Consider the following 27,379-nt stretch of genomic DNA (forward strand, 5'->3'; position numbering starts at 1 on the left):
ATCGCCCCTAACTGCTTCTGCCTTGCCCCGCACCTGGGACCCAGGATTCCCTCCTCTGGCCAGTCTCAGTCACCCAGGACCACGGGGTGGGTGGCTTGTCCCTCTCCTGGGCTGCAGCCCCAGCCACTGGCACCCAGGACTGCAGGGTGGGTGGCTTGTCCCTCTCCTGGGCCGCAGCCTGGCTGGTCTCCACTTTCTCCCCAGTGTTGAGTGTATGAGCCGTTACGGTGTGAGGGCGTGATGACCATTTGCATATTAGCTCTTTACTATATAGGATAATAATAAAAGCATAATATGCTGATTAGACCGGACATCCTTCCGGACAAAGCAGAGCTGCGAGGGAAGTCTGGGTCCCGGGTGTCAGAGGAAGCCGGTGCTGGCAGCTGGGGGAAGGAAGGCCTACTCTTGCACGAATTTCATGCATTGGGCCTCTAGTATTTAGATAAAGGAATTAGGGCTGAGCATGACATTGGGCTTGGAGTTTAGTTCTGGGACTTAATGTTAAAATCTAAGTTTGACTTAAAATATGCCACATGAAATCTGGTTAAAGTACTTTATTGATTACAATATCAATTCACAGCCAACATTTCACAGAGCTACTGTACAAATAAAGGAATGAATCACTGTGCAAGAAAGATCCAAGAATACTGTTAAATCATGGAACAAATCCATCTTTTGTTTGGTTTAAAGCTCTTACAAGAACTTTAATATGTTCACCTCTCCCATAGTTATACTACTGACATCCCAAGTCAATTGGCTACAATTGTGTAAAAAACATTCTAAGTGGGGAAAAAAAATTTTTTTAATCAAACTTTAAAAACCCACTTAGATGTGAATGCTTTTGGATAAAAGTATGCAAATGCAGTGTTCAGATGCTTCTTTGTAAAGAAAAAAAAAGGATAGAGCACCATTGTGTGACACCAAAGGTTGGCAATACCAAGGATATCTCTAAGGTTCTTTAAGAAATAAATATTGTATGATTTTTTTGTCGGGCACATTGAACACCAGTTAGAACACAACCAGTTTTTTTCATAATACTGCATTATCTTTTATAGGGTAATTGGATTAAGAAAAAAAAAAAAGACTGGAAATTTTATCAACATGCAAACAAATTTGCTAAATACAAGTTGTACCTTTACTCTTTAAAACGGTGCTAGCTAATAAATACAAACCATTTTCATGAGTACCTATGGTAATCAATATTTTTTAAAACACTAAACTTAAGGCAACTCAAAATGAACGAGGGAAAAACTAGTAAGTATAAAGTACTTTACATTCTACTTAAATTTAAAATGCCAATTTTATCATTGTGCTACCTTTACTCACAAGAAAGACAGTTTAGCTTGTGGGTCTTAAAAATTCTAACAGGATGAGAGAAAGTTTAAAATTTTGCTTTCCACAATGGCAAAAGGGGAACTAGAAGCTGAACATAGTAATTAATTCTAAAAAAAAAAATTCTTTAAGCCTGACCCACACCCTAAAGACTCCAGAAAAGAAAAATTGTAGAAAGGAAATTATTAAAATAAGCTTTTGGGGGTTGTGTATAATCAGTTTTCATATGTATATATACAACAAATAAATCACAATTATTCAATTTTGTTAGTTTTTAAAAAGTATATTTTACTGATTTCAGAGAGGAAGAGAAAGGGAGATAGAAACATCAATGATGAAAGAAAAATAGATCTGCCTCCTGCACGCCCCCTACTGGGGGTTGAGCCCACAAGCCAGGCATATGCCTGACCAGGAATCGAACTGTGACCTCCTGGTTCATAGGTCAATGTTCAATCACTGAACCACACTGGCGGGGCTTGTTATAGTTTTATAATGTGAAACATTCACAGATTTTAAAGCATAAGCTTCCCTGAAGGTTTTCACTTTTAAAATGGTCAGTCAGTATTATTAAATCTAAGACCTCATAAATGCTGGGTAAGGTCAATTATATAATATTTCACAATATTTTTTAACAGTAATAAAATTTCACTTTCTCACCTGGAGAAGTCAAGATCTATCAGGTTAACGTTTAAATTATTTACCCTATACTCCAGAAGCACCTACATCCATTATGTCTAGCAGAGTACACTTTTGTCACAAAGTATTCATCAGTTCAGCTGAATCTAAATTAAAAGAACTACTTGTTAGTCTCTTATAGTTGAAATATTAATCCCAAATCTTTGCCTCTATGAAGATGGAACTCAGTATGGTGTGTGTAACCTTGGAGTCACAAGTATAGAGGGACCTAGCTCATGGGAGCAAGAAGTCCTCTCTTGAGCAGGTTTTTGGGTGATTTAGTTAACCACATGGCAGGTCACTATTTGTTTTAGAAAAGAATATATGTCTTTAAAATATTAAAAAAATTCTTGTCAGATCTCTAAAAACAACTTTATGAGGTGATTAGAGAGTCTACAAATAAAACCTGTTTCTTATAAGGTAAAAAAAAAAAATAGGGTTCAGTTAACTCCAATTTTTTTTTTTAATTCTCACCTGATTACATTTTTCCCATTGATTTTTTAGAGTGGGGGGGGGGGTGTGTGTGAGAGAGACAAATAACGTGAGAGAGACACATCGATTGGTTGCCTCCCACACATGCCCCAACAGGGGCCGAGACCAACCTGCAACCAAGTTATGTGCCCTAGTCCAGGAATCAAACCCGTGACCCTTCGGTTGGCGGGCCGACGCTCCAACCCCTGAGCCAAACCAGCCATATTCTTTTTTTTTTTTATTTTTTTTATTTGGATTTTTTACAGAGAGGAAGGGAGAGGGATAGTTAGAAACATCAATGAGAGAGAAACATCAACCGGCTCCCTCCTGTACACTCCCTACTGGGTATGTGCCCACAACCAAGATACATGTCCTTGATCAGAATCGAACCTGGGACCTTTGAGTCCGCAGGCCGATGTTCTATCCACTGAGCCAAACCGGCCAGGGCCATATTCTTGATGATACAAGTTCTTTAAAACTACATTTGGTCATATTTTTTAAGTCTTCAAAAACTAAGATTCAAACTACAGTATTTCTACAAATTATATATTGTTCTTTTGGACATCAGGAAGTCTCATGAACAACAGAATTAATCAGCTGAACTTCAATTGCAAGTAAATATATTTACCAACTGGAACCCATATTACTGGAAAGCAAAAGTTTAGTGAGTTAATGTGGTAAGGAGGTTACCATCTGGTCACGTGTAATTAGCCATAATCTTAGTAGGTTTCAGTTACCTGGTACATATTTAATTATGGGAATTGCTTTTCAACTATCCACATAAACTAATCACAGTAAAATAAATCATTTTTATCAACATGTTTAAGACCACAGAACTATAGTTTGTGTGCCTCTCACTAAAATTCCTAGAATAACTTTTAAAGTAGAGGGGATACGCTCTCTATACAAGGCTATTTTGCACATGGCAGAAGTGCTTAAGATTTTGGAATGAATTGCTGAATTACATGGCAAACCTTCACCCCCTTTTGGAAATGAATATATTGCTTTAAATACTCTTGCCTAATCTCAAAGAGCTGCTCTTTACGAAGTGATATAGTCCACAAATATTAATAGCAAAAAGTTCATAGAAATCTGTGTATAAATGAATATACGTTCATGCCTGCCATCTACAAGTATGTTTTTTGGACCCATATCTTAATCTTCCTTTATTCATTTTATTCTCTTTTCAATATCAACTGATGTTAAAACTGACTTCATTATAGTTGGTGCACTTACTAGCACATTCACAATATAAAAATGAGAACTGACATAAAAAATGGGAGTATTTAGGATTCCAGGTGATCAAAAGTTAACAGAGAACTTTCTCAACAGTAAGTGACAGTTTATTGATTTAACAGTACACTTCTATAATGTATCAGGATAACCCATGACTTCACCATCAAGCAAGACTAACAATCTTCCCATGTCAATCATTTAGATTTATTTGTAGGAGAAAATCCAAGGGGGAGAGTATCTTTGTTTAAATCCAGGAGGGCGCAGTCTAGTAATAGATAACATTTTATTATACCATTGACAAGCAGAGGAATGAATTGCTTAGTATTTTCCTCTGATTCCTTTAGTACTTACTCTTGGAATTTTCCTTTTGGCTTTAAAATGGAGCCACTTGGATCTAGCCATTCTTCAAAGCGGAGCCACACCACTTAGAAACCAGTATTTTGTGTGAAGGAAAGAAATGTTACAGAAGAGCAGAGCTTAAATGTTTCCTTTTTAAAATGTGACAGTTTACATCAATTCAGATTTCATATGTGTGAACATGAATTCATAAAGCCGCCCTGTCACAACTATAACTACTCAGATCTAGTGATTGGTTAGATTTTACACTTTTCAAAACAACGCTGTCCTATTTCCTTAGATCTAGATGCATACTGACAGAACACTGGGAAAAGTTCTTCAGGTGCAAGGACAATCCAAGTGTTCATCCATGTCCTGGAATAATGAGTATACTCTACAAACTCAGTTTTGGAATATGAAATCAATAGGAAAGTCCAACTATTTAGAGGATTACCCAGAGTGTTATTTGATCATAATCTGCTTTTTAAAATGCCAAGAATCATTTATAAGAGATTATTGCTGTCTACCTATTAATGAAGTTTCTTACGTATGTCTAAAGTTTCAGAGTGAAATCACCATCCCCTACCCTTCAGATTATCTTCCCCTCAAAGGACTGAAAATGAGCACTTATTTAAACTGATAGGATGGCAAAGGATGCACCAAGAAACTAATGATACTCAAAAGGGCTCTCCTCAGGGAGCTACCTGTCAGCATTCTTAATACAGTAAGCAACCAGGATCTTTTAGATTAAAAAGGGAGGTCAGAATTCAAGGAGACTCTTCAAACCTAAGGACAAACACATGGTATTACGTTCATCTATTACTGTGCCTGGTGTCCCCATTACAGAAATAAAAAATGTGACATTTCTGGTGTATACAAAGTTTAAAATGAAGTTCATAAATGAAAGCAATCAAACATGACAGGTTGCTATCATGTGTACACTTTGTTCTACACAAAGAAAACAATTAGACAGTGAAAGCAAAACTTCAAGGTTAAATGAGCTCAATGCACTGGTCCTTTTGATCTTAGCAAGCACCTTTGCCTTGTGTTTTTTTGTGTGTTTTTTTTTCATCCTTTTCTGTTTTGTAGTTTACTGAAAGCTTCCTTTTGTATGTAGTAATCTCAATAGAAAAATTTTCAACAGCAAATATAAGACAGAATTTTTTTTTTTATCACAGCTATAGGCTGTAGCACTGATTTCTCCAGGTATCCACAGAGAACAGCAAAATTGTATGCACTGTTAATTCCAGATTCTAAGAAAACTGTCCCAAGAGCCTGTTGCCACAGCCATGCCATCGTCAGTTACACCCAGACAGCTGACCCGGTTGTCGTGACCAGCAAGAACACCTGGAAAACAAAGCCAGTAAACAGCAATGGCAAGTTTTAAATTCAAGCATGTGTTTAAAAATACAGGAAAGAAACGCATTTTTGTTTTGTTATGGATGCTAACTGATTCAACCCAGGCAAAACACCTAATACTTCCAAAAAGTAATTGGCTTTGGGCAACAGAAAGCTCCAAAATGCAAACTGTGAACTTTCCTACAATGTCTTAAAGAGAGGCTGTAGAAAATTATTCCTGGGAATGTTCATGTTGTACTTTTACTCCCTCGGAAACTTCAAGAACTGCTTAGGAATTTAAAAGGGTAAGGACAAAACCCCACAAAGACAATGAGGGTATGAAAGCAGGCAATGGCTACATAGCTGGATGGTGGGGACTGTCTTCGTGGACCCTAAAATGCTCAGTTCATAGCAAATGGTCCGGTGAGCCCAGAAACCAAATTACACTGCAGAACCTCCCAAAGGGGCAGGTCCTCGTGAGCCCAGGCATCTCTGGAAGCAGGTGGCGGCAGAGCTGGGGAAAACTAGGATGCCAGAAAGTGTTCAGGAATCGGGCTTCCCAGGTGTCCTGCACTGCAGAGCCACGTGACTCCAGCGTGCACCAAGACATGAGGCTGTAGAGACTTATTTGCTGGAGAGCAAAGAAGAATCCCCAGTTGAGACTGGTGAAACTGTGCTGAAAATGGGGCATAAAGAAAGTTGAGCTGCTAATTGTTTTACCACCCAGCTTTCCTCCTGAAATCAGCCCTAAACTGGCGGCCAGTTTATCCATTCCAGGGAGGAAAGTGGAAAATCCATCTCAGAGAACATGGCAACAATGACCATGAGTAAGAACAGCTGGCCTGCCATTCCCTAGATCCAGGGTATCCAGGAGCCTCCAACAACAGTCGGGAACCTTTCACGTCCCCTGACAAAACCCAAACGTAATGTGGACGTAGGTACTAACCTGCACGATCTCCTTTTAGTGTGTCCCACACGTTACAATTAAAGTCGTCATAACCAGCTAACAGGAGGCGCCCACTTTTTGAGAAGGCTACGGAGGTGATCCCACAGATAATATTGTCATGAGAATACAATAATAACTCTTGGTCTGCACGAAGGTCAAAGAGACGGCAAGTGGCATCATCGGAGCCAGTGGCAAAGGCATAGCCATTTGGAAAAAACTAGAAAGAAAAGCAACAAACATGTATTCCATGGACATGTACAAAAACCACGTGAGACAGTGTAATAACAGGCTCTGGGGTAAAACAGACCTAGATTCAAATTCCAACCTGGCTTCTTACCAGTGAGTGCTGTTGGGCACTAAAGATTCTTCAACACTTTGGGCCTTAGTTTCAGTTTTAGAGTGTGCGTTAAGACTGAATGAAATAACATATGCCAAGTACACAGCCTACTGTTTAACACATAGCAAGTAATTCAGTAAATATTAGCTCTGGTCCTCCATATGTCTTATTACAATATTTAAGTGTAAATATTACTATTTAAAGAATCTATGTAAGTGTACTCTTATTTTTTTTAATATATTTTATTGATTTTTTACAGAGAGGAAGGGAGAGGGAGAGAGAGTTAGAAACATCGATGAGAGAGAAACATCAACCAGCTGCCTTCTGCACACCCCCCACTGGGGTCGTGCCTGCAACCAAGGTACATGCCCTTGACCGAAACCGAACCTGGGACCCCTGAGTCTGCAGGCAGATGCTCTATCCACTGAGCCAAACCGGTTAGGGCTCTTTTTTATTTTTTTAATCCTCACTTGAGGATGTGTCTTTACTGATTTTTAGAGAGGAAAGGACAGGGAGTAAAACATCGATGTGAGAGCAGAACATCGATCAGCTGCCTCCTGCATGCTTCCTACCTGGGATCGAGCCCACAAGCTGGGTGTATGCCCTGACTAGGAATCGAACCCACAACCTCTTGGTACACAAGATGCACCCAACCAAGTGAGCCATACTGGCCAGGGCTGGTTTTTTCTTTTTTAAATCAAACCCTTACTATCTGGGAATTCAATGTCATAAGAGCACATTATTTATAAGACTTTACAAGTTGTAAGAATCCTTGAAGGCAATGTGTTATGAAAATCATGCTACAGAGTTCGTACTTTAAACGCACAATAAATGTCCCTTAGAAATGCTATTCACTTACACTGACAGCATTAATATCTGACACATGTCCAGAGAAAGACTGTCTACACATTCCATCTCGAATATCCCATAACTTGGAAGAGGCATCGCAAGCACCAGAAACAAAAGTCCTCATGTCAGGACTCAGAGAAAGACTCATCACATCTCCAGAATGCCCAGTGAACGTGGTGGTCTGCTGGGCAGTTTCAATGTCCCATAGGGCACTGCAATTAAAAATGAATAAAAATAATGACCATTATATCTTCTTACAGTAGTTCCTACTATCAACCTCAATACTCAAATCAGTGTTCTTCTGAAATAAACTTACCAATTTGTATCTCCTGAGCTTGTAACAATTTGGCTGTCATCTAAAAAACGGCAACAGGACAAGTAGCCTATAGCAGAGAGAGTAACGTTATTTTAGGTTATAATTGATTAAATAACCCAATTAGCATATGAAATACTAATATACATCTATAGTGAGAGAGAGAGGGACATCAATTTGTTGTTCCACTTATTTATGCATTCATTGGTTGCTCCCTGCATGTGCCTTGGTATATCAGGACAATGCTCTAGCCAACTGAGCTACCCAGCCAAGGACAAACACTAATATATATTGTTACGTATATAATAACTGGACATTTTTTTTAGTATATTCTACATTTCAAATTTTAATTACTTCAAACTATGCTATCTGAAACTAAATTGTATCAACTAACTCTCTCTTAGGTATTTAATGTGTCAATGACATCATGTTGGGCACTCTAAAAGTTACAACCTGAGTAAGACGAAGTCCCTCCCACCTACTACCATTACCTGAGAGACATACTCCTCTCGAATGTCTACAATATATGGCAGATAGGATTAAGTACCTTGGAGAAAGATTTTGAGAAATTAGAACTACCACCCCAGTGAAGGCTTCATGAAAAAGGTAGCATTTTAATGTTCAGAATTCACCAGTATTTCAAAATATGAAAATGGCAGGGAAATGCCATTGTAGAGATTTTGTAAAAAGCATGGTCAAATAGTATTGCAAGGAATTCAGAGAGGCAGAAACCTGATGAGTGGCCAAAAATCCTAATAAACACTGCTAACCAAATGCTGTACCACTGAATTATGGTTTCATGTGCACTCTGGAGAATAAAGCAATGTGCTATCACAGTGAAAAACACTTTATAAATGTTATCTTATACTAGAGGCCCAGCACGCGACTGAAATCGCACGAGGAGGCACCCCACCTCCCGCCGTGTGAGGAGGCACCCCACAGGCTGCCACAGGAGTCAGGCCGGACCGGCGCCATGGGTGGCCAAGACCCATGCCTGACTTCCGCCCCAGGTCCCCCCGGCCCCCCTGCCTGTGTCTGCTCCAGGTCGCCAGAGCCACCGCGCCGGCTTGGGCAGGACCCCGTCTCTGTCTCTGTCTCCGCTCCAGGCCTCACCTGCGTGTGCAACCTCCTCCTGTCCAGTCATGACCCATTACGGCGTCCCGGCCTAATTTGCATATTACCTCTTTGTAGATAAAGATAATAAACTACAGGCCCAGTGCACAAAATTCGTGCATGGGGGTGTCCCCACAGCCCACCCTGCACTCTCTCCAATCCGGGACCCCTCGGAGAATGTCCGACTGCCGATTTAGGCCCGATCGGGCCTAAACCGGCAGTCGGACATCCCTCGCACAATCCTGGACCTCTGGTTCCTAATCACTCACCTGCCTGCCTGCCTGGTCACCCCTAACTGCCCAGCCCTGCCGGCCTGATCACCCCTCACTGCCTCTGCATGTCAGCCTGATCGACCCTAACTGCCCCCCATGCTGGCTTGGTCGCCCTTAACTGCCCCCTGCTGCTGGTCAGGTCACCCCCAACTGCCCCCTCCCTGCTGGCCTGGTCACTCCTAACTGCTCCCCTGTCAGCCTGGTCACCCCTTACTGCCCCTTCTGCCAGCCTGGTCGCCCCCAACTGCCCCCCTCTGCCGACCTGGTTGCCCCCCCCCGCCAGCCTGGTTGCCCCTCACTGCCCCACCTGCCAGCCTAATCACCCCAACTGCCCCACCCCCCCGCGCTGGACTTATCACCCCCAACTGCCCTCCCTGCCAGCCTGGTCGCCCCTTACGGCCCCCGCACCTGCCTCCTGTACAGTCGTTTGGTCGTCCCTCACTAGTCCCCCTGCCGGCCTAGTCATAGGCAGCCATCTTGTGAGGCCATGAAGGTTAATTTGCATATTACCTCTTTATTATATAGGAAGCCCAATATGCTAAGTGTCTGGTTGACCGGTTGGCCATTCAACCAATCAAAGTGTAATATGCTAATGATATGCTAAGGCTGCTCAACAGTTCACTATGATGTGCACTGACCACTAGGGGGCAGATGCTCCGACCAGGTTAGCTTGCTGCTGAGGTCCAGCCGATCATGACTGAGCGAGACGGGCTGGACACACCCTGGAGCCCTCCTGCGGTCGCTCCCAGCTGGCCAACCTCCTGCATCCCTCCCCACCCCATTCATGCATCGGTGGGGTCCCTTGGCCTGGCCTGCACCCTCTCGCAATCCAGGACCCCTCGAGGGATGTCGGAGAGCCAGTTTCAGCCCGATCCTGCAGGCCAGGGCAAGGGACCCCACTGGTGCACAAATTCATGCACCGGGTCTCTGGTCTTAATATATACTTTGTTACATAATCAAGTATATATGCCAAAATTCTATGATGTTATATGGTTGCAGAGAATACAGAAAATAACATTTGCTTTCTTTTTATATTTTCATTATTGTGTGAATTTTTTGCAATAAATTTATCACCTTTACAAAAATAATACCTTTTTAAGAAAAACAGGACAATATTCAGTGAAGCTCACCTATGTGACCCGGTAACTCTCGGCTCACTCTCACATTTCCCTCTCTGGTCTTTAAGTTATATATAGAGCAGATGTTGTCCAGTCCTCCACAAGCCACATAATTACCAGAGGGGGCGTAAGCACAGGTCATCACCCAGGAAGACCTCAAAGGAATGGCATGCATCTGCAGAACAAATGGAATGCACAAAATCTATCACTAAGGAACAACAGTCATTCATCTTCCTACCTATTTACGAAGAAGCAAATATTATGAAAAATTAAATGCATCTAAAAAATTAAGGTAAAATAAAGAATGCAATGGACTGAGAAAGAGAACACTGAAAAATAAAATACTAATGCACACTGAAATACCTATTATTTTTTTCTGTATTATAAATAATTCAACTTAACTGCTCTTTTCAGAAATTATTCTTTTAAGAGAAGCAAGAACAAGGATATTTCAATGCAATATAACAACTTAAAATATTAAATGTAAAATGTTAAAGATAAAAAAAGTAATAAAATCTTTGCAGTCCTGTGCAAAAGAGGAATTTCCTCCAACATAACATTGAGTAATATAAGTATCAGAGTCTATTAAAATGGTTCTTCCATGCAGAGATGGTTCCTCTAATCATAGGGCTCGAATTTAAACAACAGGAGGAGTTTCCACGACCTGCTCATACCACTGTCTGGTGCCTTCTTACCCAACACCAATCATCGGCAGGTCAGGCAGTAAAATTTAACGTGTATGGGACTTGCAAGGCTAAGGGGTCCATACAGAGAATCAACACATTGTGTGTGATTACTACTGTGCTCTCACTTAACTTAAAATAATACTTTCAATACACATTTTTGTCTTGTTTTAGGAAAATATAATTGAGAGACCCATGCTTAATGTCAATTAATATAGAAGAACTGTTATAACGCAAATCTGTCTTGGCTACTTTTAAATTCCCAATAGGCTGAAGATACTGTTTACTTCACAAAGTAATACTTTTTAAACTTTAATAAAAGAGTGCACAGAACCTAAAGGAATTTGACCTGTGGAAGTTTCCTGAGGCTTTTCCACTCCCACTCAGCACCGGTGTGTCAGGCATTCCTTCCAGTGGACACCTGAGGGGGACCTGCTGGCTTCCCCAGAGGAGCTCTACGCAAGCTGTCCACTGTCTCTTCCGAGCGGCCCAAACACACATCAGTGCCTAGAGTGGACCAACGAAAAGCTTCCTCACCCACAGCTAGAAATAAAAATCTCAGGGTCATGGCACATTGGGGAATGGGAATTTGTTTAGAAAATCATTTCTATGTAAAACTGATACACACTCTTCTCTAATATTCAAATATGGAATATGAAAGTCTAGTAAAACATATTGAAAAATATTCCTGCAGGTGTCCTTGGGCATGAAAATAGGGCTAAATATTAAAATAAAGCCTAAGCTTCAAGACAGGATCTAGATTAAATAGAATAAATTTATCTTAGAAGAAAATTTCAGTTGGAAGCAACAGAATAAAGGAAAGAACTGATGAACATCAAATCAAATAATAGGTTACTTAAGAGAATGATTAAGAAATTCTACCTTATTTGTTGTATAGCTATCCCAAATAATTAATTTTCCATCTTGGGAAGCACTGACTAGTAGCCTAGAGGAACAAACAAAAATAATTTGACACTTAGAAGAAAAAAGTAGTTTAGATTAGTTATGCATGGCATTAATGTAGAACAGTTCAGAAAAAATATATATAATTTCTTGAATTAAAAACTTGATACCAGAAAACAGCCTTCCAACTTTAACAGAAATGTATTCGGCATGCCAAAATTTTCATCATAACATAAAAATTTAGCAAAATTTACACATTTTCCTAAAAATGTCTGGTTATGATTCAACTTTTTCATGATGATAGCATTCTGGATTCTTATTCAAGATTCTGGTAGGTATTAGCTGACTGGTTTGTGTTTAGTGATATAAATTTAATGACAATAGAGTACATGTAAGCCTAAAAACCATATTTCATTCAATCGAAAAGTATCAATTGAAATGTGAAGGTAGTGTTATGGGTACACACAGAAAATACTTCCTACCTTTGAGGCCTCCACTACCTGGTAGATAAGATATTTACACATATAAGAAATCAAGTAGCCCTAACTGGTTTGGCTCAGTGGATAGAGCATCGGCCTGCGGACTGAAAGGTCCCAGGTTCGATTCCGGTCAAGGGCATGTACCTTGGTTGCGGGCACATCCCCAGTGGGGGGTGTGCAGGAGGCAGCTGGTTAATGTTTCTCTCTCATTGATGTTTCTAACTCTCTGTCCCTCTCCCTTCCTCTCTGTAAAAAAGCAATAAAATGTATTAAAAAAAAATCAAGAAAGTGAAAACCATTAGAAGAGTAGCATAAAATAAATGTCAAACCAAAGTAAAAGATGGAAACATAACTGCTATTTGAATTAACCAAGTAGTCTCACAAAAGAGAATGCATCTTGAAAGATGCAATTTGTAGAGCTAACGATACATATGTACTTCCATCCTTTGCGAATTTAGGTAATAATTATACAATATCCAGAAACTTGTACATAGCAATATTCAATATTTGCTTATTAACTGAAATTGCAAGGTTAATATACAATAGAACTGCTTTTGGCATAGTAAACAACAGTATTAACACCCCACTGCAAAGAAAAGAAACCCTAAACAGTTTACCTGGATAATTTAATAATGGATATGTTTGAGAGATCAATTTATTTCCATAGTAAAGGTTTCTAAACTTTTCAAGTGTCACTGACATTTTTAATGAAAGCAAAGTCTCATTTTGGATGCATTTTCTGCAAGCATTTCATAAATATAGTTTGTTACTAACTGTAAAATTATTTGTTTTAAAGGAAATGCAAATGGAGATTCTTAATGAATATAATTCTGCAGATAGTTTGGAGATAGCATGTACAAACCTTGAGTCATAGCCCCAATGCATGGCATAGATTTTAGCGAGGTGCCCCCTCAGCGTACGTCTTGTTCGCATCTGTATCCGACCCACGGAATCCATATTTGATGTGATCTTTAGAAAGCGACATGAATGTTATTCTTTATCTTAGACATAGCTCAGAAAATAAAGTAAAAACAATTAATAGGCAAGAAATCAGGCATAAGAAGGGATAAACAATGGCGGCAGAATAGGAGGATGCTGCATGGACATGCTCCCAGGAAAAAGCTGGAATTACAGCTGAAATACAGAAAGGCTTCCAGAATAATCAACGGAAAACTCACAGGAGAGAACCCTGATACCCAAGGACCAAAGGTGGAGACCACACAGAGACGGGTAGGAGGGGCGGAGGCATAAAAGGGCTGGCCGGGCACTCACAGACGGCAACTGAAGTCCTGGAGAGATATCTCAGCTGTGGGGGGGGGGGTGCCACTGAGAACTCTGGGATCTAATCCCCAAGCTGGGCTCCCCAGCACAGAGCACCAAACTGAGGAGGGTACCCACATAACATCTAGCTGTGAAAAGCAGTGGGGTGCTGTCTACCAGGGAGTGGCAGCTAAAGTTCGGGTACCCCATTAAAGGGCCAACACACTAAGGTCCCTCTGGCGCCACCCACCTTGTGCTCCAGCAGAGGGAGGGTCAAGTGGACTGGAGCAGAATCCAGGACTGGGGACTTGGGGGATAGAGCTCAGAAGGCAGACACCCCAAGTTTCCTGGGCTGAGTCATTCCCTCACACAGTGGAGGACATCTTTCCCACATAGACATCTGCCCTGCCTGGGGGGAAGACAGTCGACACACCCTATTGGAAAACATCTTGCCCTGAGGCCACTTAAGAGATTAAAAGTAATAATTAACCTCCAGGCAGAAGCAACTGCCCCACCCTATTGAAATAACTCTCACCACACCTGAGGACAAATGCCTGGGGACAATTCAAGTCGGAATCCTATTAGTCTGTAAACAGAGGTGGTCTCTGAGTCTTTGCCTGATCCAATTAGTAAGAAACAGCCTTTAACACTGTCCTACACTAGAGATTGAGAGTTGTAGAGGATCTATCTAAAACATAGTCACAAACCCAGACAACCAACATGAGGAAACAAAGAAACAACCACCAAATGAAAGAACTAGCAAATTCTCCAGAAGAGATAAATGAAGCAGAGAAAAGAAATTTATCTGAAACAGAGTTCAGAGTAATGATGTTAAAAATGCTCAACAGTATGAAAAAAAATATAGTAACTATGAAAAAAGAACAGTCTGAAATCAAGAATGACATAACTCAAATAAAGAACACATTGGAAGGAACACACAGCAGATTAGGGGAAGCTAAGGATCGAATCAGTGAATTAGAAGACAGAGTTGGAAATATCACTCAATTAGAGAACCAAAAAGAAAAAACAATTAAAAAAACAGGAGGACAGCTTAAAAAAACTGTGGGACAATGTGAAACATAATAATATTAGAATAGTAGGTGTGTCAGAAGAGGCAGAAAAGAAGAAAGAAATAGAGAAGGTATTTGAAGAAATAATGGTAGAAAACTTCCCTAACCTGGTAAAGGAAAAAGTCACACAAGTTCAGGAGGCACAGAGAACCCCAAACATGAAGAACCCAAACAGACCCATGCCCAGACACATCATAATTAAAATGCCAAAAATTAAAGAAAAAGAGAGAATCTTAAAGGCAGCAAGAAAAAAGAAAAGTATTACCTATAAAGGAGTTCCCATAAGGCTGACACCTGATTTTTCATCAGAAACTCTACAGGCCAGAAGGGAATGGCATGAAGTACTTGAGATAATGGAAAGTATCTGAGACCAAAATTACTATATCCAGCAAGGCTGTCATTCAAAATAGACGGTCAAATAAAGAGCTTCTCAGACAAAAAAAAAAAAAGGTTAAAGGAGTTCATCACCACCAAAGCCAGCATTACAAGAAATGCTGAAGGGATTGTTTTAAGGGATTGCTAAGAAGAAGAGACAGAGAGAGAAACCTAGCCATATAGAATGAAAATGGCTATAAATAAGTACCTCTCAATAATAACCCTAAATGTAAACGAATTAATTGCTCCAATCAAAAGGTATAGGGTAGCTAAATGGATACAAAAACATGACCCAACTATATGCTGACTACAAGAGACCCACCTCAAAACAAAAGACACACACAGGTTGAAAGTGAAGGGATGGGAAAAAATTTTCCATGCAAATGGAAAAGAAAAAAAAAAAGCTGGAGTAACAATACTCACATCCAACAAAATAGACTTTAAAAGCATCATGCTAAGCAAAATAACCCAGTCAGAGAAAGATAAATATCATATGATCTCATTCATTTGTGGAATATATTGAACAACATAAACTGATGAACAAAAATAGAGCCAGAGGGGGGAAAATATACTAGAATATAATAGAAGTAATCCTGTTTTTTGCAGATTTTTAATATTTCCTACAACTTTTGTGATATCATACTATGTTAGTAGAGTTTTGGTAATATTATTATACTTAAAATCCTTTTATTCTTGAAATATTAATGTTTATTGCATGTAATATTGTATGTAAGATCATTTTTCTTGAATAATTGGTATTTATTGCATGTAACATATTTAAAATCATTTTTTCTTTTTTTTTTTTTTAATCATTTTTTCTTAAAATATTAAGGTTTATTGCATGTAACATTATTATATTTAAAATAGTTTTTCTTGAAATAAAAAAAAGAAATCAGGCATAAAACAAATTTAGAGCGATTAAAGGTAATTCAATATAAATAATTCCACAGAGTAATTATAAGATCAATATGTAGTTCAAGAAAAAAGTATAACTGATTTAAAATTATGCTACATGCATGCCTTCTAGTAAGAATATCTTCTGTAGACTATTAACTGAAAAGAATAGACATACCTCCCAACTTTAGGAAAAAAAAACCAGCCCAAATAAAAATCTGATGGTAGATAATCAAAGAGTAACACATTTATAATTTTAACTGCCTATAAGAAAGCCAGTATTATGTTTGTAAAGCACATAAAACATTTCTTAAGGAAAATTACTAATGTTAATTGACCTAATAAAAAAGCTCAATCAGAGTATATCTAAAAGAATCAAGAAGCTCCCTAAAAAGAAACAAAAGAATCTACATATTTCTTAGTATTTATTTTCCATGGCCTTCTATTTTAACAAGTGTGCTTTTAAAAGCACTTGTACAGCATCTGACAAATTATGAAGTGTTTTTAGAGATCTCACTTTTTCAATTAAATACTAATAGGAAAGAATCTGAATGTCATTTGCATTGGTGCAAAGCTGGTTCACGTGAATTACTAAAGGAAATAGGCTGGGGGCTGGGAGCTGGGGCGGGGACGAAGACTTTACCTGAACAAGTGTTGCATCATTGCATGCTTTCCTGGCATCCTGAAGAAAAGAAAGAGGATGATAAAACATTTAGACATGGAAATCACTAGGTACAACTTAATATTTTCATTGCAAATGTATATTTGCAAATGTGTTCTTACTGTACCACATAATCTTTATTCAAAACAACTTTTATTGAGATAAAATTCACATAACACAAAGTTAACCATTTAAGTCATCGTGAAGGTGTATAATCGAGTAATTAGTATATTCACCATGACCACTACCTAATTCCAGAACATTTCCATCACTTCAAACAGAGAAACCCTCTTCCCTCATCCCTTGTTAATCACTAATTTACTTTTCTACCTCTATGGATTTGCCTATTCTGGATATTTTATAAAAATGGAATTATACAATAGATGACCTTTTGTGTCTGGCTTCTTTCACTTAGTATAATGTTTTCAAGGTTCCATAGGGTGGCACATATCAGTACTTCATTTCTTTTTATGCCCAAGTAATAGTCCATTATATGGATACTAGAGGCCCGTTGCAGGATTCCTGCAAGAAGAGGTCTTCCTGCAGCCTCGCTCCCTCCTGTCTCCGTTGCCTCGCTCCCTCCTGTCTCCGCTGCCTCGCTCCCTCCCTTCTCCGCTGCCTCGCTCCCTTCTCCGCCACTTTGCTCCCTTCTGCAGCGCTTGGCTTCCTTCTACACTGTCTTCAGTCTTCAGTCCTTGCCTGCTTATGCAAATTAACTGCCACCTTTGTTTGGGTTAATTTGCATACTCACTCCTGATTGGCTGGTGGGCGTAGTGGAGGGATGGTCAATTTGCATGTTTTTCTTTATTAGTGTAGATATTAGTGTAGATTATTCATTAATTAATTGATGGACATTTTTTTTTAATATATTTTATTGATTTTTTACAGAGAGGAAGGGAGAGGGATAGAGAGCTAGAAACATCGATGAGAGAGAATCATCGACTAACTGCCTCCTGCACACCCCCTACCAGGGATGTGCCCGCAGCCAATGTACATGCCCTTGACCGGAATCGAACCTGGGACCCTTCAGTCCGCAGACCGACGCTCTATCCATTGAGCCAAACCGGTTTCGGCAATTGATGGACATTTAAGTTATTTCCATTTTCTGGCTTTTATGCATAATAATGCATTGAACATTCACGTACAAGTTTTTGTTAACTTGAGAAACTGTCAAATTGTTCATCATAGCAGCTGCACCATTTTATAGTCCCAACAGGGAGGCTCCAATGTCCTCACATCCTCACCAACACTGCTGCTGTCTTCTTTTTTTAATTTGTATTGTGACAGCCATCTTAGTGGAGGTGAAGTTGTATCTAGAGGTTTTGATTTCACCAATGATTAGTGATATTGAGCATCTTTTCATATGGAGAATCTTTACATGTACATACCTGCCATTTGTGTATCTTCTTTGGAGAACTGTTTATTCAAATCCTTTGTCCATTTTTAATAGAGGCAGGGTTGTTTATTGTTGAGTTGTAGGAGTACTAGTATTCTGAACACTAGGCCCTTATCAGGTGTATGATTTACAAACTTTCTCACATTTTATAGGCTGACTTTCCATTTTCTTGATAGTGTCCTCTGACATACAAGTTTTTAACTTTTCATGAAGTCTATTTTTTCTTTAGTCGCTTGTGCTTTTAGTGGCATATTAAACTGTTACCTAATCTAAGGTCACAAAGATTAACAGCTATGTTTAACTTCTAAGAATTTTACACTTTTAGCTGTTATATTTGGGTACCATTTGAGTTCATTTTTTTACACGATGTGATGTAGGAGTCCAAATTCATTCTTTTGTGTGTGGATATCCTGTTGTACAAGCATCATTTTTGAAAGGTATTATTCTTTCCCTATTGAATGGTCTTGTTACCCTTGTTGAAAAACCATATATCTATGGCTAATTGACTTACTTATGGACTCCCTATTGTATTTCATTGTGCAAATACATACTGAGTTTATGACTAAGAGATTTTTAATTGTATTCCCTGAGTAACAATGAACTAGGTTGATTTAATAAGGCCACAGTATCCACAGTTATATTTGTTACTAAGCTGCAGCAAAAGCATGAGATCTGAGTTCCCCTTCTGTTGGTTCTGGCATCTAGAAGTCGAGGTGATAGGAATGATATTTATAGTATAACCCAGGTCATTTCAGAAATGTTTTTAAAACTACATAGCACTTCTATGGAAATGCTTTCCAATACACTGGATACAGATGCTATTAGAAATAAAATATTTTAGATTCAATATGAGAAAAAGACATGACATTTCAGGAAAATCAATGTTTATATAATAGCCACAGTTTATGCTAAGTTGCACATCTATATATTTATATTAATAGCATTAATTAATAGCATGTAAGCTGGTGTTTATGCCTAAGCATTATAGGGTAGACTTTCAGAGATCTTAAACTTTTACACAAACTGAAGGGAATTATCAAAAGGAAGATAATGAAACAGAAATCAATATAACAAAATAAGGAAAGGAAAGAACATATATAAGCAAAAAATGTTTTAAACCAAGTGTAATAATAAATTTAGAGACTTCATATACATGGGAAAATCAGAAGTGCGACTAATTCTTTCTACTAGACTTGAAACTTTTTTCCCCCTCAAGTGTTAGGGTAGGATCCTTTTCAACTCTGTTCTTCCCTACTGTGCTTAGCGTGCTCGTGTAAAGAGGAAGCACACAATATTTGTCGAATAAATGTGCCAGATGGACGTGTTCCACAGCCACGGGGGAAAGGTCTGCCTCCACTTGCAGCAAAGACTAGATGGAATGCATAATCTTTCTGGCTGCCCTTTCAACCTATTTATAAACCCTTAGAATATTTCTCTGCCAGGGTGTTATAAGTAGTTATACAAACATACGATTTGATTCTCTCATTCTTAGTCAAATTGTGGGTTAAGAAACCTCATTTGGCAAGGAATGATTTAGCCCACTTTCCTGCAATGAAAAGAATTTCCAAAAATGACAGTGATGGCCTGAACCATGTTCCAAAAATGGTGGACTTGAAGACTAAATTCTAAAAAAAGGGCTCTCTGATTTTAAGCTTTATGAAATGAACTATATCATTTAGGTCCATCTTCTTAATCCAGGCATTCAATGAAAAAATCGGTTGCCACCCTGGCAGGTTTGCTCAGTGGTTAAGAGTGTCGGTCTACAAAACAAAAAAGGTCATGGGTTCATTCCCAGTCAAGGGCACAAACCTGGGTTGCAGGTTTGATCCCCAGCCCTGGTCAGGGCTCGTGTAGGAAGCACCAATTGATGTGTCTCTCTCACACTGATGTTTGTTTCTCTCTCTCCCTTCTTCCCTCCCTCCCTCCCTCCCTCCCTCCCTCCCTCCCTCTTTCTTTCACTCTCTCTTAAAATCAGTGAGGATTAAATAAAATAAAATAAATCTGTCGCCCTGGTCAGTGTTTCTCAGTGGTTAGAGTGTTAGCCCAAGCACCCAAGGGTCGCGAGTTCAATTCCCAGTCAAGGCCATGTAACTGATCCCCAGTCCTGGTCGGATGCGTGGCCATGTGCTTGGCCAGTCATTCCAGACAAGAATAGCATAAGAAAATTACAAGTCAATATCCCTGGATGAACACAGATGCAAAAAATCTCAACAAAATATTAGCAAATGGAATTCAACAATACATTAAAAGGATCATACAGCATGATCAAGTGGGATTTATTCCAGGGATGCAAGTATGGTTCAATATCTACAAATCACTGTGATACACCACTTAACAAAATGAAAAATAAAAATCATATGATCATCTCAATAGACTCAGAAAAAGCATTTGACAAAACCCAACATCCATATATAATAAAAAAAAAAAATCTCTCAACAAAGTGGGCATAGAGGGAACATACCTCATAATATATATGACAAGCCCACAGTTAACATCATACTCACTGGTGAAAAGCTGAAAGTTTTTCCTCTATGATCAGAAACTAAACAAGGATGTCCACTCTCTCACCACTTTTATTCAACATAGTACTGGAAGTCCTTGCACAAGCAATGAGGAAAAAAAAAAAAGAAATAAAAGGCCTGGCCAGCATGGCTCATTGGTTGAACATCAACCTATGAACCAGGAGGTCACGATTTGATTCCCCATCAGGGCACATGCCTGGGTTGCAGGCTTGATCCCCAGTTGGGAGCCTGCAGGAGGCAACAGATCAATTATTCTCTTTCATCATTGATGTTTCTATCTCTCTCTCCCTCTCCCTTCCTCTCTGAAATAAGTGGGGGGGGGGGGGGAAGGGAGGAAGCAAAAATATCACTATTTGTAGATGACACAGTATGATATATAGAAAATCCTAAAGACTCACCAAAAAAACACACAACTGTTAGAATAAATGGATTCAGTAAAGTTGCAGAATACAAAATCAATATACAGAAATCTGTTGTGTATCTACAATCCCATTTACAATTGCATCAAAAAATTAAAAAGCTAGGAATAAATTTAAACAAGGAGGTAAAAGATAAACACTAAAAACTATAAAACATTGGTAAGTGAAGATGCAAATAAATGAAAAGATATTTTATGCTCATGGATTAGAAGACCTAATATTATTTAAATGTCCATACTACCCAAAGCAATCTACAGATTCAATGCAATCACCATAAAAGCCCATGGCATTTTTCAACAAAATAAAACAAATCCTAAAATTTGTATGGAACCACAAAAGACACCCAATTAACCAAAGAAATCTTGAGAAACAAAAACAAAGCTGAAGACATCAGCTGCTCCCTGATTTTAAACTATATTCCAGAGCTACAGTAATCAAAACAGTATGGTATTGGCATAAAAACAAGCACATACATCAATGGAACAGAAGACAGCCCACATATAAACCCAATACAACTCAACAACAAAATCTGATTTAAAAAAATGGGTAGAGGATCTGAATAGACATTTTCCAAATAAATGTAAAAAAGTACATGAAAATGTGTTCAGCATCACTAATAATCAGGATAATGCAAATCAAAACCACAATGCAATATCACCTTACATGTTAGAATGGCTATTGTAAAAGAAAAGAATAAATAACAAGTATTGGTGAGGATGTAGAGAAAGGGGAATCCTGGTGCCCTGTTGTTGGCGTGTACTATGGAATTGGTGCAGCCGCTTTGGAAAACAGAATGCAGGTTCCTCAAAATTTTTAAAATAAAACTACCATATGATTCAGCAATTCTACTTCTGAAGAATTGTATTTGTCTGAAGAAAATGAAAATACTAACTCAAAAAGATACAGACTTCCCATGTTCATTGCAGCATTATTTACAGCAGCCCAAAATGGAGACAACCTAAGTGTCCATTGACGGATGAATGGATAAAGTAAAGATGATACCTCTATATAATGGAATATTATTCAGCCATAAAATGAATGAAATCTTGCCATTTGCAACAACATGGATGGACCTTGAGGGCATTATGCTACGTGAAAAAGTCAGAGAGACAAATACCTTATGATCTCACTTATTTGTAAAATCTCCAATAAAAAAAGAAAGAAACTCATAAATACAGAGAAATTTTCTAAAAATAAGATGGGCATGTGACCATGTGCTTGGCTAAATCAGTAGATCTTGCTCAGCACATGGAGTAAGTCACAAAAAGTAGAGAGGGAATCCTTTCAGGTGGTGGCAACAAATTCTAATTCAGAGATTAGTCCATGGAGCCTTCCCTGTTTTGTTTTGTCAGCTTTGTTCAGACACCTAAGGTATCAACCCCAAGTTCTTATGCACATCTAGATCTTTAACTTCTTTGCAATAAGACTGGTTATGATGTCAATCCACTGGTTATTTCAATCAGTCTTTGCCCATTCCTTGTTTTCCCTGCTCCTTTCCCTCTTTTCTTGTAATATCTTTGTAGAGAGCCTGTGCTTGTTCCTTTTTTCTTACTCTTCACTTTTAAATGAGACGAGTTCTTCCAAAATACCTATTGCAAAAGCTCATATTGGAGAGGGCCACAGCAGTAGTCCAAGTTATCAGAGATTCTCCCTGCTTCATGCCAAAGGCCTTCATTTATACTTGTAAGTTGTTTTAGCCCTTACTTCTTCCCTGTGAAAAGAAGTAAGCCATGCCAGGCTACCCACAATTAGTCTCTGTCCTCCACTCTTCAACAAGAGGCTTCCTAAAAGAGGGCAAGTCTGTATCCTTCCATTTTTTTCTCTGCCTACCTTGATATTCCTCAGTCCAGAGAAGCATCTGTTCCCATTGTTCCAAAGAAAGGATTATTGGAGTTGTCCCTGAGGGAGTGCCACCTACTTTGTCTGAGATTCACAGCTATAGAAAACCCTCTCAGAGCCCCCCCCCCCCCCCGCCAACATCACTATATTTGACAACTTCCCCATCTTATTATGAAGTTCCAAGTGTCTTTCAATTGTGTTAAAGATGGAGCTTGTATTTGTTTCTTATGCTCTTTACTGTTTTGAGTTGATTTCCAAGAGTAAAAGATGACATATCTTTATTATGCCACTGATAATTTTTAATGTTTTCTGCAATGTAATGTTTTATAGAGTAATTTATTTATGAATAATTTTTAGTATATTACAATGTGATAATCTGCCTCATCGTATTGCACCAAAAAAAACCAACTATGATTCCAGGTCTGTGACTAAGAAGAGAATTATGCTTGTCTTTCAGGAGGGATTACATATATGATATTCACTTCTTTGGGACACAGAGGCCATTAGTCCAACATATGTATTTGTTAGGAATGATTTTTGGAGAGTTCTTTAGAGATATGATAAAAACAAATTGACCATTTCTAGTCTCATAAATTATTTAACATCTCTAGACTGATGATCTAATGAACAAATCTGGTTCATTACTGGTACGAGATAAAAATGTTAAAAATGTTTTTGAGAAAATGAAAAGGATTACTCTTACCTGGATCTGATTCCGTAGTTGTTCGGCTTCCTGCCTCAACTGTTCCAGTTCACTCATTTTTTGAAAATTTTTACTTCAAAATTAACAACACAAAGCAACTATAAAAAATAGAGAGAGATGAATTCAGTTCTCCATTTACATGTTAATGTACTTTAAAAATATTGACATATAGCTTCTTTTTATCCCTTCTGAAACGCCAATGAGATAGTCAATTATTACTAGAATGTAAAATTGCTTAGTAAATATAGATCGAGATTATTTATAAAGGGTTTTATGGTGGATATGATTAGAGGATGGAAGCAAAATCTTGAGTTGTAGTTTTCAAGACTAAATTATAGAGTATTAGTACTAGAATGGAGTCTCGTGAGAAACACTTCACAATAGGGCACAAACTGACATACCCACTTAAATGTCTAATAGACACCTCAAACTTACTACTTCAAAACTACCCCCACCCTGCCCCCAAGTCTCCCCTATCTCAGTAGTTGGTAATCCCATCCTTCCAATTGTTTAAGCCAAAGACCTGGGAGTCATCCTTAACTTCTGTTCCCTTCACACCCTACACGTAAACCATCAGCAAAGCATGCCAGTCAGTCCTTCAAAAAAGTATCCAGGATTTGACCCACCCTGGTTATGTCCACTTGGAGCACCTTGGTCCAAGCCATCATCATCTCTCACCTGGTCTCCTTTCTATTGCTTTCAACCACTCTCCAATCTATTCTAAATTTAGCAACTAGCGATCCTTTCAAAGCACAAGTCATTCTTCTGCTTTAAATCCTACCACAGTTTTCCACTCCACTCGGAGGAGAGACTTACTCATTATTTTGAATTACAGAGTCCTACTCAACTCTTACACACACCCCTCTGACCTCCTCCATCACTCTCTCTCACTCTGATCCAGCCACTCAAAAGCTTTCTTGATGTTCCTTGAACACACTCAGTAGCTCTGGCCTCAGTGTCCTTACACTTGCTCTTCCCTCTGCCTGAAATGCTCTTACACTCCCCCCTTCCCCCCCCCACCCCAGGTCCTTTACTTCTGCTTCGATGTTACCTCTCGGGGGACCTTCCCTGATAGCACTTATGCACCCACCTAGCCCCCTCACTCTCTCTCAATCAGGTCACCAAAGACTCCACACCATTTAGCATGTATCTGCTTATTTGTTGTCTGCTTCCTTCTAGCAGAATATAAGCTCCTTCATGCAGGGACTTCGTTTGCTTTGTTCTTGGCTGTATCACTACCACCTATGACACTTTCTTCTTCGGGAAATAAGCTAACCTGAAATCGCTTAAGAAATAAAGGGAACTTTGTTCTAACGATTTAGATGAATCACAGAACCAAAATGCATGACTCTTGCCACCTCAGGAAGAGACGAGAGGCTAAAAACTAGTAGTATTTGTTTTCTAACTGTCCTGCCTTTCTCTTCAGATCTTTGTTTTTTCCTCTTTCTACAGAATAACTTCCTCTGCTTCTCTGAGCACAAGGCTCAGTTGATATCTGCTCAGGGCATGATTAGGACCCAAATTCCCGTAAGAATTTTTTTTCGGGTATCCATCCTTCATTCACTTCAACTCTGAAGTGGTATTGAAATTGCTGAGTTAAACAATTTTAAATTAATAATTTAACAGAAACTAGTAAGTGCTAGTTTAAAATGCTCTTTCAATTACTGTAACTTCTTGACTAAGTTCTTTTTCGACATGAATATTTGATTCATTTAACACACGTTAGGTAACTATCACATAGTGAGAGCATGTAAGTGAAGCAGAAAGCAGCATATCGGTTATATTTTAAAAGTCAGCTGTGCCAGTTACAAATATCAAAAATACCAATGAGCCACTGTGTCCAAGCCAATTTATTAAACAAAATGGGAAATACAGTTGCATAATTCAAACTGCCTTCTCCCTCCACTTCTTCAAATGTCCACAGAATTTTTAATAAAGCAAGGCATTATGTAGCTTGTACAATTATACTGCTGTGTTAGTGAACAGCTATTTTAATCATACGAGACAGAGAAATACAAGTAGCTTAGCTACTAATAATTTTCATTCTGATCATGAAAGCATATAAAATGAAAATATAATTTCTACACTTTGTAAAATTTAAAAAATCCTAACCCCATAATGAATTAGGTAAGATATTTGAAAAGCTTTTATGATCATTCCTATCAAGGAATTTAAATACACTCTTGCCTACTCATCCCAAGTATTCTGAATACTGATATTCCTATGTGGCTTTCTCTCTCAAGAAGTCAGCAAAAACTTAGAGCGGCATGGGTGAATGGATAAGAGAGAAAAATAGAAGTTAGACATGCTTAAACTGTAGCATAGGCATTAAGTTTTGGTTGCTTATTTTGCTACCGAATTTCTCATTACACTGAATTTTTTTTTCCTTGGGTAGGGTGTGGGATTTTTTTTTTTTTTTTAATCCTCATCCAAGGGCATTTTTCCATTGATTTTTAGAGAGAGTGGAAGAGAGAGGGAAACAGAGAGAGAGAAATATCGATGTGAAAGAAACGCCCCAACCAGGGTCTGGGCTGGGGAGGAGCCTGCAACCGAGGTATGTGCTCTTGACCAGAATCAAATCCAGGACCCTTTGGCCTGCAGTCCAACGCTCTATCACTGAGCCAAACCGGCTAGGGCTACACCGAGTATTTTTAAGTGCCCCAGAAGTAAACCAATTCAGCGTCTTGTAAACTGAAGGCAACCTGTGTTGTCCGTGTTTCAGGAAACAAGGGCTGCTCCCAGGGTCAGGTTTGTTTCCCTTCACCTAACCGGTATTTTCTGTCATAGCTCGTTCTTTCACCAAATGTTGACTGAATTTCTATTGTGTGCCAAGAAACGGGGCTACGCGTGAATAAGACACAGTCCCAGCTCTCCAGCACTTGGCAGTCTAAGAGGAAGCGCAGATGTGTAAGCACACACTCTCACAGGTCCACAACCCATTACCCCTATGCCCTAGGGCCAGATGCGTTTCAGAATTTGGAAGTTTCCAGATTTCAAAAAAGTGCATTCATTATATATCACATAATACCCCAAAGAGACCCAGGGGAAGGATGTCACATAATCAGGAAGGAGTGCTCCTGCAGCAAAATGCAAGCACATTCATAACGAGGTGGGGAAATCGACTAGCAAGTGTCCTATTAGATCAGGTCAGGTTGTGGCACCAAATGAATTCAAATCACATAAGCTTTTATAAAAAATATGTTTTTATTGATTATATTTTTAGAGAGAGGAGAAGGGAAAGGGATAGAGCAATAGAAACATCAATGATGACAGAGAATCATTGATTGGCTGCCTCCTACACACCCCCTACTGGGGATGTGCCCACAAACCGGGCATGTGCCCTGACCAGGAATTGAAACCGTGACCTCCTGGTTCATAGGTCAACACTCAACCACTGAGCCACAGCAGCTAGGCTACACTGGAAGCTTTAAATGAATTGATCTAGCTTTTTTCCGGTCAACATTTTGGGAAACTTCCAGAAAGATTTTTTTCCTGCATTATTCCTATTATTTTTATCTATAGGCCTAAAGTACAGAAAAAAATGAGCACTATCCTGACCTACCGTCAATCCAGGTCATCATGTGACTCACTCTTCCACTCAACAAACATGTATTTAACACCTTCCCACAACAGGCACAGGAATGGACCCACTCCACTCAGAAAAGCAGCTGAGTAATAATAATTGCATCAAGATGCAAGTGCTACAATGAGCACATGTTAAAGGTTTATGTCACCAAAATCAAACGTTTCATGAGAACGTAGCTGAACTCAATATACTGAAGATTTCCCTTAAATTTTATGCAATTCATTTTGAAACCATTGTCGGTGTATCTGCTGAA

At 39.0% G+C, this 27,379-nt stretch overlaps 1 protein-coding gene across 2 annotated transcripts in view; it reads right to left on the reverse strand.

Moving 5' to 3' along the window:
- Window positions 1-3,896: 3,896 nt before the first annotated feature.
- The window catches only part of GNB4 (G protein subunit beta 4), a 36,747-nt gene continuing 13,264 nt past the window's right edge, over window positions 3,897-27,379 (reverse strand). Inside the window, exons 2-10 of one of the 2 annotated variants that reach the window (XM_054713749.1) lie at window positions 23,541-23,638; window positions 16,644-16,682; window positions 13,264-13,370; window positions 11,902-11,965; window positions 10,454-10,511; window positions 7,837-7,903; window positions 7,531-7,732; window positions 6,335-6,551; window positions 3,897-5,397 (exon numbers count right to left, since the gene is read on the reverse strand). In XM_054713749.1, coding sequence (XP_054569724.1) covers window positions 5,291-5,397; window positions 6,335-6,551; window positions 7,531-7,732; window positions 7,837-7,903; window positions 10,454-10,511; window positions 11,902-11,965; window positions 13,264-13,370; window positions 16,644-16,682; window positions 23,541-23,597 — 918 coding nt within the window. In that variant the 5' untranslated portion in view covers window positions 23,598-23,638 and the 3' untranslated portion in view covers window positions 3,897-5,290. Of the gene's footprint in view, window positions 5,398-6,334; window positions 6,552-7,530; window positions 7,733-7,836; window positions 7,904-10,348; window positions 10,512-11,901; window positions 11,966-13,263; window positions 13,371-16,643; window positions 16,683-23,540; window positions 23,639-27,379 lie in introns of both variants that reach the window. The other variant, XM_054713748.1, reaches the window with a different exon arrangement.

The sequence above is a fragment of the Eptesicus fuscus genome, chromosome 3, assembly GCF_027574615.1.
Source record: "Eptesicus fuscus isolate TK198812 chromosome 3, DD_ASM_mEF_20220401, whole genome shotgun sequence".
NCBI classification, from domain to species: Eukaryota; Metazoa; Chordata; class Mammalia; order Chiroptera; family Vespertilionidae; genus Eptesicus; species Eptesicus fuscus.